Source organism: Nilaparvata lugens, chromosome 1, assembly GCF_014356525.2.
Source record: "Nilaparvata lugens isolate BPH chromosome 1, ASM1435652v1, whole genome shotgun sequence".
In the NCBI taxonomy this organism is placed as follows: Eukaryota; Metazoa; Arthropoda; class Insecta; order Hemiptera; family Delphacidae; genus Nilaparvata; species Nilaparvata lugens.
In genome coordinates this window covers 20,768,071-20,782,870 of record NC_052504.1, presented here as the reverse complement: position 1 = coordinate 20,782,870, position 14,800 = coordinate 20,768,071, and the positions used below count along the sequence as shown (strand labels likewise).

Here is a 14,800-nt window from a genome sequence, read left to right as displayed (position 1 = left end):
ATTGATATGGATATGGATTTATGAATACTATCGACGCAAAAGAATAGATACAGATCGGTTATCTTCAGGGATACTTTTGAGTCAGTGACTCGAGTGACCCAGAGCCGAACAAAATGGCGGCTGACCCGGGGCAGACTAGTGATCCCATGGAACGACAACCAGACATCGACCGGTCGATGCTGTTTGGCGCGTACTTTTGAATATTCGGATGGCGCGAATATTTGAATAAAACACACACACACTGGTGTGACACTAAAAGTAAGTTGTTTTGCAAAACAAACATGGCTCATGCTGTAATAAATGAGTTTATTCTAGGAGAATTGGATAAGGAACAGAATAACAATAATAATAATAATTATTATGATGCACCAAACATTGTAGGGCCAGTTGCTGAGGAGGAATTGGGAAATCCTTTAAGGGTTTTCAATGAATTATTCCAACAGGAATGTAATAATACGAGACCTCACAACTTGGGTTATTTTGAAATTATAATATCACTTTATAATATGAGTGAGTTTAAAAGCCATTTTAGAATGTCTTAGTAAACCATGCAGATAAAAGATTCCATACTATTATCATCAGAATCTTTCCATTGAAATGTTGTAAACATAGTTAATGTAGCATTATTCTATTCAGGTCACCTACTGAGAACATACCAAGTGGGTCGCGGTGTAGATTTTGGATTTTTATTTAATAATCATTGTATATTATAGGACTATATTTTTTGGCGTCATCAAAGAGACCACTGCACTAGTCTTCATTGAATGAAAATAATACCATTTTCCCTAAAAATATATTTTGGCTGCTTTTAAATTGTATAAAAATGAAAGAAAAACTTATTTACTTTCGACATTTTAAAAGAACCAAAATGAGTTTAGAAATAGAGCCAACATTACATTTTCTAAACCAAATTTTTATAAAAACATTTTGAGAGACTAGTTTCTGTTGTTGCACCATTTCTCTCAAGTTGTTACTCATTTCAAGTAACTGGTTTGTTATTTTATTCGAAATTGACTATATCATTTTTTATAATGAAATCAGTGCTGTAGACTATTTCAAATTATTATCATTTATTTCCAATGACCAGGCATTCCTGGATAGATCGATCACGTCTTCAGTTATAGGATGGTCATAGTTGACTAGACCCAACTATAGGCCCGCCACAACGTAGACCCACGCTAATCCATGAAAAGCAACCCACGCCGTGGGATGTTTTGTAAACCATTGCTAAGCCTCTCCAGACATCTGTGTAATACATGCAATGAATAATCCACTTGTCAGCTGATTGATTATGAATAATTCTATAGCAATGGTTTACAAAACATCCCACGGCGTAGGTTGCTTTTCGTGGATTAGCGTGGGTCTACTTTGCGGCGGGCCATATGAGCGTATAATAGAGGTACTGTAAGATATAGGCCATACGAAAAACCAAACATGGTGTATTTCAAATCAAAAATTGGTGGATTGTTTGTTTTTTTATTAAATTCCAATTTTTAAAGATTAACATCAACATTTTTAGGTGCTCTTAGAAGTTATAGGAAGGAGAATTAATCAGCCTGCAAATATAAAAATACCTCTTGAGGAGAAAATACTTTTTACAGTTTGGATGTTGAGCAAACCAGAGACATTCTTAGCTGCTGATGACAGATATAATTTTTCTAAAGTACTGCTTATAGAACATTCTATGAGATAGTGGATGTCATTGCAGCTTCAGTAGATGAACATGGTCGACACTCTTGCAGCAACCAAAGTTATCTGATGTAATTAATAATAATAGCCTTTACCAAATTCATAACTTGTGCTTGCTACATAAGAACTTCCTTTAATACAAGATTATCACCAGGTTGCACAACGGTCTGTTAACTTTTAATCCCAAATAAATTTCACTTTTGTTGCAACATTAGTCCACACATGACCCTCTGTGGTGACTTCTGTAACATAAAGAAAACAATGATATTAAAACATCATTAAGTAGTGAACATGATTGACTTCCATAAGGTAGGTCTACTAAGCATTATGTTATAATTACAAGTAGTGCAGTCTATATACAGTGGTGTTTGCAAAATACATTGTAGTTCTTAATTTTCAATATGTTATAAATCACTCTCAAACAGGCTGTATCAGTGCCACTTATTTGAAGTTGTCTTTTGAAGGAAACTTCGAGCTTGGCTACAAAATCTTACAGAAGCTTGATTAAATTACACCGGAAGAGTAGCTCAAATTATGTTATAATCACATATAACTTAGAAGAAACGCGTCTATAGTGAGGTCACGTTATATTGGCAGTAGAGTAATATAGAAGAACAACGTTGCCGATTCTCTGCCTTTTATAGCTGATACCAGTATATCTTATGTAATTGTTCATTCTTCTTTAGAACAATCAATTTATTGTACTCATCAAGTGAATTTACTTTTCAATAAATAATACACTTGCATAATTAGATTGAAAATTTTGTTAATAATTAACAATTATTGATCATATTTCAACATTGTAAAAAATCTGGCAAAAGGATAGCAACACCAATGTTAATCAAATACTGACTATCCTAGGAAAAATTAAAGGTTACAAATTTTCCTAAACATTTTATTCGTCTCACAGTTTTAGAGATTTCTCTATACTGTAAGTCTTCTATGTTTTTCTCTGTATCTTCTTTAGTATTGACGAAAAGACAGACTTCTTTCAATTGTGGAGTAGCTTGGTTTAAGTTTTCAAAATGCAATGGGTTTAAAGCTGCATATTATACACCAAAGTTTTCACAGATTCTTCTATAAAAAAGTTGTTGATTATCTTTAAAAATTTGCTGTTCTCAAACAATCTAGAGCAACAAGAGCTGTCAAAATTTTCGCTAAGAAAGCATAGTCTGCATGGACTTGTAATGAAGGAAAATTTTGTTGGCAACTTTCTCAGTGTTTACAATGTATGGAAAACAAAAATCATGTTAGATAGAGGGATTTTTACAAGTTGAGGAAGCAATTTCGCTGTAATTTTAACATATTGCCATAATTTGTTTAAAACTTTGAATGACAACTCTAATGTAAAAGCTCCAAGTTTTTAGCTTGGTGTAAATCATCACAGTATCTACAAAAAATAGCAGCAGAATATGGTAAAATTATTTATACCAATGTGACTACTATCACTAATCGTTATTACAGTATGTGATAGAAATTATATTATAAGAGGATTGCATGAAAGCGCCTTACCTGCTGCTAAACCAGCCATCTCGATGTGGCCATAGTTTTGTTTCAGATTCAGATAGGACTGAAGAAGTCCAAGCTGCCTGTAAAACAAAAATCATGAAGTTTCAGTACTTGAGCTATTAAATTTAAATTAGGCCTATACCATAGAATAACAAACTTTTTAATGAAATGAAAATGAGTGAAGTTTATTAGGTTCAAGTTTATGTTTAGCCGATTAAGTATTCTAAAATTTGATAATGAAATTCTATTTATTTTTTAATAAATTATGCCATAAACAAAATACGAATAGGTATTGAGGTTAAACAGCTATAAAAATCTAAGAAGAAACAGAAGTAGCCAAAATCAAAAGTAAATATTTCAATGCTATTTAAATGGATCAATAACTTTTATGACCACACAGAATAATATTATATTATTTATTTTATTATTCACAATTTCCTTGATAAACACTAAAAAGCCTACTGTAACAGTTTTGGATACCGTAGATCACGTCATGAGCACAAATATATTTTAATATAATAGTTATACTAAACTAATAATATTGTCAAAAATGCAATTAATAAACTTACCAGCCAATAATGTGTAAATTTCCTCCTTTCCGATTATTTTATAAAATATGCCTTCAAAACAAACTCATGTTTGTATTCGTAATAATCCTCCATATTTGCATTTACTTGTGTTGTCTACTTGACTGCAGACCGAGCAGACGACGCGAAACTTTCAACCAATAGGAGCGCTCCGATTCCGGGTGACTCGAGCTAGAACTTCGTAGCCCGTACTATTTGGTCGGGTCACGATTCCTGACCCGGGCTAGAAAAATCAAAGATGGCGACCGGGTGATGAACTGTCAAAAGCTCCCATGAAACGCGGGTCACCTAGCTCGAGTCACTCGAGTCATTGGTTATCTTCAGGGATACTTTTGAGTCAGTGACTCGAGTGACCCAGAGCCGAACAAAATGGCGGCTGACCCGGGGCAGACTAGTGATCCCATGGAACGACAACCAGACATCGACTGGTCGATGCTGTTTGGCGCGTACTTTTGAATATTCGGATGGCGCGAATATTTGAATAAAACACACACACATACACTGGTGTGACACTAAAAGTAAGTTGTTTTGCAAAACAAACATGGCTCATGCTGTAATAAATGAGTTTATTCTAGGAGAATTGGATAAGGAACAGAATAACAATAATAATAATTATTATGATGCACCAAACATTGTAGGGCCAGTTGCTGCGGTTGTTGTGGAGGAATTGGGAAATCCTTTAAGGGTTTTCAATGAATTATTCCAACAGGAATGTAATAATATGAGACCTCACAACTTGGGTTATTTTGAAATTATAATATCACTTTATAATATGAGTGAGTTTAAAAGCCATTTTAGAATGTCTTAGCAAACCATGCAGATAAAAGATTCCATACTATTATCATCAGAATCTTTCCACTGAAATTTTGTAAACATGGTTAATGTAGCATTATTCTATTCAGGTCACCTACTGAGAACATACCAAGTGGGTCGCGGTGTAGATTTTGGATTCTTGTTTAATAATCATTATATATTATGGGACCATATTTTTTGGCATCATCAAAGAGACCACTGGACTAGTTTTCATTGAATGAAAATAATACCATTCTCCCTAGAAATATATTTTGGCTGCTTTTAAATTGTATAAAAATGAAAGAAAAACTTATTTACTTTCGACATTTTAAAAGAACCAAAATGAGTTTAGAAATAGAGCCAACATTACATTTTCTAAACCAAATTTTTATAAAAACATTTTGAGAGACTAGTTTCTGTTGTTGCACCATTTCTCTCAAGTTGTTACTCATCTCAAGTAACTGGTTTGTTATTTTATTCGAAATTGACTATATCATTTTTTATGATGGAATCAGTGCTGTAGACTATTTCAAATTATTATCATTTATTTCCAATGACCAGGCATTCCTGGATAGATCGATCACGTCTTCAGTTATAGGATGGTCATAGATGACTAGACCCAACTATAGGCCCGCCACAACGTAGACCCACGCTAATCCATGAAAAGCAACCCACGCCGTGGGATGTTTTGTAAACCATTGCTAAGCTTCTCCAGACATCTGTGTAATACATGCAATGAATAATCCACTTGTCAGCTGATTGATTATGAATAATTCTATAGCAATGGTTTACAAAACATCCCACAGCGTGGGTTGCTTTTCGTGGATTAGCGTGGGTCTACTTATCAGCGGGCCATATGAGCGTATAATAGAGGTACTGTAAGATATAGGCCATACGAAAAACCAAACATGGTGTATTTCAAATCGAAAATTGGTGGATTGTTTGTTTTTTTTTTATTAAATTCCAATTTTACAAAGATTTACATCAACATTTTTAGGTGCTCTTAGAAGTTATAGGAAGGAGAATTAATCAGCCTGCAAATATAAAAATACCTCTTGAGGAGAAAATACTTTTTACAGTTTGGATGTTGAGCAAACCAGAGACATTCTTAGCTGCTGATGACAGATATAATTTTTCTCAAAGTACTGCTCATAGAACATTCTATGAGATAGTGGATGTCATTGCAGCTTCAGTAGATGAACATGGTCGACACCCTTGCAGCAACAAAAGTCATCTGATGTAATTAATAATAATAGCCTTTACCAACTTCATAACTTGTGCTTGCTACATAAGAACTTCCTTAATACAAGATTATCACCGGGTTGCACAACGGTCTGTTAACTTTTAATCCCAAATAAATTTCACTTTTGTTGCATCAGTAGTCCACACATGACCCTCTGTGGTGACTTCTGTAACATAAAGAAAACAATGATATTAAAACACCATTAAGTAGTGAACATGATTGACTTCCATAAGGTAGGTCTACTAAGCATTATGTTATAATTACAAGTAGTGCAGTCTATATACAGTGGTGCTTGCAAAATACATTGTAGTTCTTAATTTTCAATATGTTATAAATCACTCTCAAACAGGCTGTATCATTGCCACTTTTTTGAAGTTGTCTTTTGAAGGAAACTTCAAGCTTGGCTACAAAATCTTACAGAAGCTTGATTAAATTACACCGGAAGAGTAGCTCAAATTATGTTATAATCACATATAACATAGAAGAAACGCGTCTATAGTGAGGTCACGTTATATTGGCAGTAGAGTAATATAGAAGAACAACGTTGCCGATTCTCTGCCTTTTATAGCTGATACCAGTATATCTTATGTAACTGTTCATTCTTCTTTAGAACAATCAATTTATTGTACTCATCAAGTGAATTTACTTTTCAATAAATAATACACTTGCATAATTAGATTGAAAATTTTGTTAATAATTAACAATTATTGATCATATTTCAACATTGTAAAAAATCTGGCAAAAGGATAGCAACACCAATGTTAATCAAATACTGACTATCCTAGGAAAAATTAAAGGTTACAAATTTTCCTAAACATTTTATTCGTCTCACAGTTTTAGAGATTTCTCTATACTGTAAGTCTTCTATGTTTTTCTCTGTATCTTCTTTAGTATTGACGAAAAGACAGACTTCTTTCAATTGTGGAGTAGCTTGGTTTAAGTTTTCAAAATGCAATGGGTTTAAAGCTGCATATTATACACCAAAGTTTTCACAGATTCTTCTATAAAAAAGTTGTTGATTATCTTTAAAAATTTGCTGTTCTCAAACAATGTAGAGCAACAAGAGCTGTCAAAATTTTCGCTAAGAAAGCATAGTCTGCATGGACTTGTAATGAAGGAAAATTTTGTTGGCAACTTTCTCAGTGTTTAGAATGTATGGAAAACAAAAATCATGTTAGATAGAGGGATATTCACAAGTTGAGGAAGCAATTTTGCTGTAATTTTAACATATTGCCATAATTTGTTGAAAACTTTTAATGACAACTCTAATGTAAAAGCTCCAAGTTTTTAGCTTGGCATAAATTATCACAGTATCTACAAAAAATAGCAGCAGAATATGGTAAAATTATTTATACCAATGTGACTACTATCACTAATCGTTATTACGGTATGTGATAGAAATTATATTATAAGAGGATTGCATGAAAGCGCCTTACCTGCTGCTAAACCAGCCATCTCGATGTGGCCATAGTTTTGTTTCAGATAGGACTGGAAGAAGTCCAAGCTGCCTGTAAAACAAAAATCATAAAGTTTCAGTACTTGAGCTATTAATTTAAATTAAAATCAATCTTTATGAAATGCAGAGGACCTGCATAGCAAATAAAATTATTCTTATAGAAAGCAAGAGATAATTTTTATAATCTTTATAATGCATAGGCCTATTCCATAGAATAACAAACTTTTTAATGAAATGAAAATGAGTGAAGTTTATTAGGTTTAAGTTTATGTTTAGCCGATTAAGTATTCTGAAATTTGATAATGAAATTCTATTTATTTTTTAATAAATTATGCCATAAACAAAATACGAATAGGTATTGAGGTTAAACAGCTATGAAAATCTAAGAAGTAGCCAAAATCAAAAGTAAATATTTCAATGCTATTTAAATGGATCAATAACTTTCATGACCACACAGAATAATATTAACAAAATATTATATTATTTATTTTATTATTCACAATTTCCTTGATGAACACTAAAAAGCCTACTGTAACAGTTTTGGATACCGTAGATCACGTCATGAGCACAAATATATTTTAATATAATAGTTATACTAAACTAATAATATTGTCAAAAATGCAATTAATAAACTTACCAGCCAATAATGTGTGAATTTCCTCCTTTCCAATTATTTTATAAAATATGCCTTCAAAAACAAACTCATGTTTGTATTCGTAATAATCCTCCATATTTGCATTTAGTTGTGTTGTTTACTTGACTGCAGACCAGAGCAGACGACGCGAAACTTTCAACCAATAGGAGCGCTCCGATTCCGGGTGACTCGAGCTAGAACTTCGTAGCCCGTACTATTTGGTCGGGTCACGATTCCTGACCCGGGCTAGAAAAATCAAAGATGGCGACCGGGTGATGAACTGTCAAAAGCTCCCATGAAACGCGGGTCACCTAGCTCGAGTCACTCGAGTCATTGGAGCAGTGTATCCCTGAAGACGCTCAATGGAAACTATCAATCAAACCTTAGACCAGTTATAGAATAGACACGCTGGGAAGTCTATATAGCCTCTGAAGCCAACATCTACTGCCATATCGCCAAATCGTGACGTCATCATCGGATAGAAAACTTTCATATTATGTCTATTTCAGAAGGATGTAGATTATTATTCATTAAAATGGTAAACTCCCGCTGGAATAGACACAATCTGCAGTGGAAAACAATGTCAACAAATTCTACAGAAAAGTTTTCTTTCCGATGCTGACGTCACCATTTGGCGATATGTCATAGAATGTTGGCTTCATCGACTTTCAGTGTGAATGTACAATGGGCCGTGACTATTCTATAACTGGTATAAGAATCCAACGCCTATCCAACCATTGCTTTTTACATGGCACAAATAACATAGTGAGGTCCACGTTATAGTGGTAGTGTAGGAAGATATAGTGATGTCCACGTTATAATGGCAGTGAATAAAGATAACAGCGTTACCAGTTCTCTGCCTTGAATAATTATATTTCTACAGTGTCAAAAACAGATTTGGCATCGTTGCAGAGCTAGTAAAGGATAGTACTACCTGCTTTGTCGAATGATAGACAAGGATAGCAACATCAAAGTTAATCAAAATACTGTCATTATAACGTGCACCTCACTATAGGAGAAAAAGGTTGCCAGATCTCAGCCTTGCCACCCAAACAGCTGATACTGGTATCTGATGAATTTAGCTGAATTCCGGCGACCCGTTGGCTAGCTTCACATGCATTTGGTTTCATTCGGTTCGGTTCAGTTCGTGTTCGGTTCGGTTCATTACCGAAAACGAATGAGGCTTTCATACATGTCAGGTTTTAATTCGTAAGGTTCTAATTAGGTATTTTCTTCTCAAGCACAGCTGTGTTTGGATTTTCACAGTTCATGCTGGTATATTTAAATATAACAGCTGGTGTTAAATTGTAAGATGTTATTTCTTGAACAAAAACATTTTAAAGTTAATCAAAAATTGTGAATTATTTGAATAGTTTCTTTTTGATTATGTTAATTTTGGAAGTTCAGAGAGATTATTTTTTTAAATTGAAAATTTGTTCCTTGTTTTGATACATGTTATATAAACTTTATCTCTTCTCTCCATTGATGAAATCATGTGATATTCGTGGAAAAATGGAAAAAAATTCTCCCTGAGTTTTAATTTATATCTTTCATATTTTTTCAGCAAACTATTCATTGAGAAAAAAATGTTCCTGAGAGCTAACAGAAATGAATTGACCATATGATTTTGACTTTTTTCTGTTTCCGTAGCAACGAATTCGAATATGATGGTGTAACCTATTCGTGTCGAGGGGGCGTTCGGTGCTATGCAGTAGTTGCTATTCGGTACCGAATCATTGTTCCACAATTATCGGATTCGCCGAAAACGAACTGAACCGAACCGAAAGTGTGTGAAAGTAGCCTCTAGCTAGCAACGAATTGAAACCTGATGGAATTTAATGGAGTCAAGTGGGCGTTCGGTTCTATGCGGCTTCTTTTCGGTACCGAATTCAAACCGAATTACCGTTTCACACTTATCGGAATTTGCCGAAAACAAACTGAAAACGAAACAAACCGAATGAGTGTGAAACAAGCCTTACTATCGATATCAATAAATTGATATTAGTATCGATTAATTTCTGGAGGAATAATCGATTATTTTTTAATCAATATTTGATAGTTTTTCAACTTAGTCTAGTTATAGTCATATCACCTCATTGTGACGTCAGCATCGGATAGAAAACTTCACAGAGAAGGATTATAAATAATTTAGTAAATTAGGTGTGAATTAATTAATTAATAATTTAATTAATTGAGCACCTCCGCTCTGTAATTGGCGCTTGTGCGAGTGTGCAGGACAAGTTTTGTAGGATAACTGCAGTGAACCATAATAACACGATTACAAACGCATCCACTCCTAGTAGGCCTAGACAATAAAATTTTTAGCACCTGGAATTAGGGATATTTGATTTTTTCAATTATATCACCTTCTGCTTCTCATACTGAGTCTAAAAGAATAGTTTTATCCACCTAATACGAAATTTAAGTTTTATATTGTTTATCGTATTGTATGTTGACATTCCAATCGGGTCGCTACAATTGGCTAACTCGGAACTCGCTGACTCAATGTTAAATCTGCCATATGAAACTTAACTGCGCTGATCGGCATTGACTAACTGTGGAAGTGGTTGTTTATGCATCGACCGGAATTCGTTGACTGAGAATTCACTGACTCTCCCTCTTTTCAACAGCAGTCGACAGAAATGGCTAAGTCCGGAACTGGCTAACTGAGGATCCACTGATTACTACGTCATCGTCTGCTTCGTCTGCTACTCATTCCCTCGCACTCGGTCCTGTTCACTCTTTCACACTGGGACGGATAACAGATTGCGGCACACTAAGCTCGTATATTTTTTGGTAGCTTATTTCGGTATATAAATGATTGGATCTTATGTAAAACTTTCTGATAAATCCAATAAAACTAGTAAGAGGTTAGTAACTTTGATGGTTATTGAAATAACAGGCATAATATTATGCCGAAAACCATTATTTTCTCCCGTTAAGAGTTGTTCAACTTGATTATTTGATTGTTGAACCAAGTATTTGTATTGGATGAAACTTAAATAATGAATATAACATTTTCAATCACCCAATAATAGTTTGAAATGCTGCAATACTTCCATACCTCAGGAATCAGGATTGAAAGGAGGCAAAAAAGAAAAAAATACTATAAATTTTGAAGAATCAGTGTTTTGATTGAGCCTCCTTTACTATTTAACTGTTATAAAACAATTTTATATCACAAAAGTTACAAAAAATTATATAACTTTGTTATAAAATAAAAAATAAACATTTTCAAACAAATAAATATAATATTGTCATATAACATTACTGACTCAGAGTCTCAGTCAAGATGACTTATGGACTCAATGTAGTCTCTCATAAGAGTATCTAGTATACCCATATCCGTTCACAGTAGAATTTTTAGTATGGCATAATTTTCCGAAAATGAATTGCTACAAGAATAGAACTTTCCACTATGCATTTATGCAATCCAACACCTGAAAAGTGAATGTAGCCTATGCAATCATAAGGGGAAATTTGTTTGAAAATGATCTGTATATAACAGAGTTTTCAGCATTCAAAAATACAAACTAATCTAGTGAAGGTCGATTCCCTGCCTACTCCCCCCCCCACAAAAAAAAACTCGTTACATCATAAAACAACAGACGATGCAAACTATAACACATTAGTGTAATTCAATACTAGTCCAGTCAACGAAAGATTATAGAAGGAAACGTTTGGAATACAATTTTTGACCCCACAACACTTTTAAGGATAGTAAGTAGGTAAACATTACAAAAGTCCTCACTCCTACCCCCTGTGTTAAGTGGGTGGGGGTTATTTAAAAGTTCCATATTCTGTTTTTTTTTTTTGCATATATCTTAAACAAATCCGTCTCTCGGAAATTTTTGTCAATTACAAAATTAAAGTTTCATCCTTAACATTCTTCCATATATCTCATAGTTTTCTAGATTTGAGCTCTTGAAGGAGTCACATTTTTGAAGAAACCCTTCGGCTCAGATTTTTTCATCTTTTTGGCCTTATAACTTTTCCACGATTGAATGAAAAAATCTGTGCCAATCATGAGCCTATAGAGCACCTTATTCTCTTCAATCTCATGAATCTTTTCATTATTTTACGCATCTCCCCACGATTGTTGCAGCCATTATAGTGTTGAGTGTAAAAACTTCAGTTCAACAACAATAGATCTTTCTATTCTGTTTCTGAGAATCTAGCCCACTCCTCTGCCTTCAACATATCAGCAAAATCGATGGCAGAAGTTGGAAGTCTCGGAAAATTCAATTTTCTACATTTCCGCATCGATGATTCGATTGTTCCAAAGGCCAAACTTTGGGCTACTTCACTGGAAACTCTGAAATTGAAAGATTTTATGGTAGAGTTGGTGGACCCTTGAGTTTCTTAGTTGTATTGAATAGATTTTAAACTATAAACGTTCCTTAATGTTTACATTATACAGAGTGAGTCATATGTATGGGAACCCTCCAATAAGTTGGAGACAGTTGTAGATATAATACTGTAACTTTCAAGATAAATTATTGGTCAAATACTCTACCTTTTTACGCACAACTGAATTTCAACCCCTCATAAGGGGGTGACTTAGGGTTTGTAACTCGAATATTTTAAATGTAAACACCCATTGTGTGGAGAAGGAGAAGAGGAAGGAGAAGAAGAAGGAGAAGGAGAAGAAGAAGGAGAAGGAGAAGAAGAAGAAGAAGAAGAAGAAGAAGAAGAAGAAGAAGAAGAAGAAGAAGAAGAAGAAGAAGAGGAGAAGAAGAAGGAGAAGGAGAAGAAGAAGAGAAGAAGAAGAAGAAGAGAAGAAGAAGAAAGAAGAAGAAGAAGAAGAGAAGAAGAAGAAGAAGAAGAGAGAAGAAGAAGAAGGAGAAGAAGAAGAAGAAGAAAAATAAAAAGAGGAAAAAGAAGAAGAAACAGAAGAAGAAGCGAAGAAAAAGAAGAGTTTAATAAAGTCGCACGTTCGTGCGACCCGGGATAACCTAGTGAAATACAGTATTAACTATTAACACATTGATTACACTCAATAAAAAATAATAGATTCCATGAGAAACAGGTTGAAAGCCAAACATAACCGAAAACTAACTTAACGCTTATGAGTACCCAGAACCCAACTGTAAAATCCAAGTTTTAGAAATAATATTATTCTGAAACTAATACAATAGTCATGACTCTATGTAACAAAACAAAATAATAGAAGAAATTACAAATTTATTCATATCATAATAAGTCACAAGTTGATAATTTCAGATCCTGGAATGAGAAAATCCAATTTTTGAGTTGTATTGAAAACAAATTCAGGCTATTCGCTGATTAAATATGGAGTGGTAATTGATTCAAATACTTTGGAACAATACAATTTTTGAAATTTCCGTTCATAGATTTATTAACTTTAGGCAAACATTATTTGCATTGTAGGTCCCGTTTGATTATTAAATATATAGTTAATTAAAGTATTGAATTTTATTGATAAACTTACTTATTGCACTCCTCGTCAAAAATCCTTTTCAGCTGTGTTGATTCACGTTCGGCCCGCTGAAATATTGCTTCTCGTAGCACATGCTTAGCTTCTAGCAGAGGATCTGGGCTGTGATTATGGCAAGGGAAATTTTCATTATTTGTAATGTTTTTACTTCTATGTTCAACCCACGTGTTTAAGTAGCAACGGTAATGTGTTTTCACCCTTGATATGCTAATATACTGGTAATAGAAACCATCGTTGCAAGTGAAAAGTGTCGCACCACGACGTACCCCGGGAATCTCCCTTAATGCCATTAGGTACTGTATAGAAAATAATTATTACATGTGACCTCTGAACCGAACTAAACACACTACTTCCTCCACTACTGAATTAGGATACAATACTAATTACAAAAAACACTACTTAGATTATCCTCCACATTAGCATAAATGGGAGAACCGTGTTAGGTGAAAATTGTCATCACGCCATCAGAACCATTCAAGCAAGGACACTCTAGATGAACTGGCCGTGCTCTTCCCCTACCACTTTGGGTAATGGTAGGTCACAAGACTTGTCGGACTGTGTCCCGGGGATTCCCGTATTCCCCCACTGAAATAGATACGTTGAAACCTCCATTTAATAATTGATACTACCCCAATTGAATTTTTGAGCTCCGTATGAACTAAAATAGCATCGACTCGCTCAGTTCCAAGCGTTAGCTCATGTGGGTAATGCATCGGTGATTATGTGCAGTGCAGTTAATCATGCCTTATATATGCTGTGTACCAGGCTTTAGAAGCAATTATGATAGATTATCTAAGGTATCAGTATTTTCGTTCCCCAAGGACTTAAATGGGGCTGAAATATGGCTTCCAGCTATACACAAAAGTAATATTGTGGATTGACTAAATCTATGTCAAGCCCGAAATAACATATTATAAAGGTAGAAAATTCGAAGGTTTAGCTGTTCAATCAAATGAAAATTCATGCAATTTAGCAACAACTATACAAACATTCATGGTATCCTCTCTGTTATGTTGTAGGCTTATCTCCTTGTAAAAATTTAACAGGAGATCAGTTATATGATCTCACTCTACAAATCTTAGAGTTGTTGACTGAATCAGGATGCAACGTTTTTAGTATAATTTCTGATAACAATCGTATTAACAGTCAATGTTCAAAAAGTTATGTAGAGGAGCTCTGAAATCTAAGTTTGTCAATATATAAGAGCTCCAAGTGATTTCATTTTATTCAGAATTTTATAATCTGAAAAAAGGCGAGAGCAAATTTAACTGTCCGACGACTGGATTTGGCGGAAATAAGCTGAAAACTAGAAAGTAAGCCGAAAATACGAGGTGTTTGGGCCATTCTGTATCTAGCATAAGGAAATTTTGCATGCAAAAATGGTTCTGGACTTCTCTTATGTATCCAAACAAATATATTGAAAAATCAGAAC

General features: G+C 34.1%; 1 protein-coding gene and 1 long non-coding RNA gene across 2 annotated transcripts; both read right to left on the bottom strand.

Annotated features, from left to right (window-relative positions):
* Window positions 1–1,902: 1,902 nt before the first annotated feature.
* On the bottom strand, window positions 1,903–4,093 carry LOC111046210. The gene is made up of 3 exons (XR_005570556.1): window positions 3,768–4,093; window positions 3,202–3,278; window positions 1,903–1,931 (listed from the first exon to the last, which is right to left on the bottom strand). It is a non-coding gene; the product is annotated as an uncharacterized LOC111046210 (long non-coding RNA).
* Window positions 4,094–11,879: 7,786 nt separating this feature from the next.
* On the bottom strand, window positions 11,880–13,658 carry LOC120350760. The gene is made up of 2 exons (XM_039425795.1): window positions 13,363–13,658; window positions 11,880–12,225 (listed from the first exon to the last, which is right to left on the bottom strand). Exons 1-2 carry the CDS (start codon window positions 13,656–13,658, stop codon window positions 12,066–12,068), a joined length of 456 nt encoding a protein of 151 aa, XP_039281729.1. The 3' UTR covers window positions 11,880–12,065.
* Between the last annotated feature and the right edge of the window lie 1,142 nt (window positions 13,659–14,800).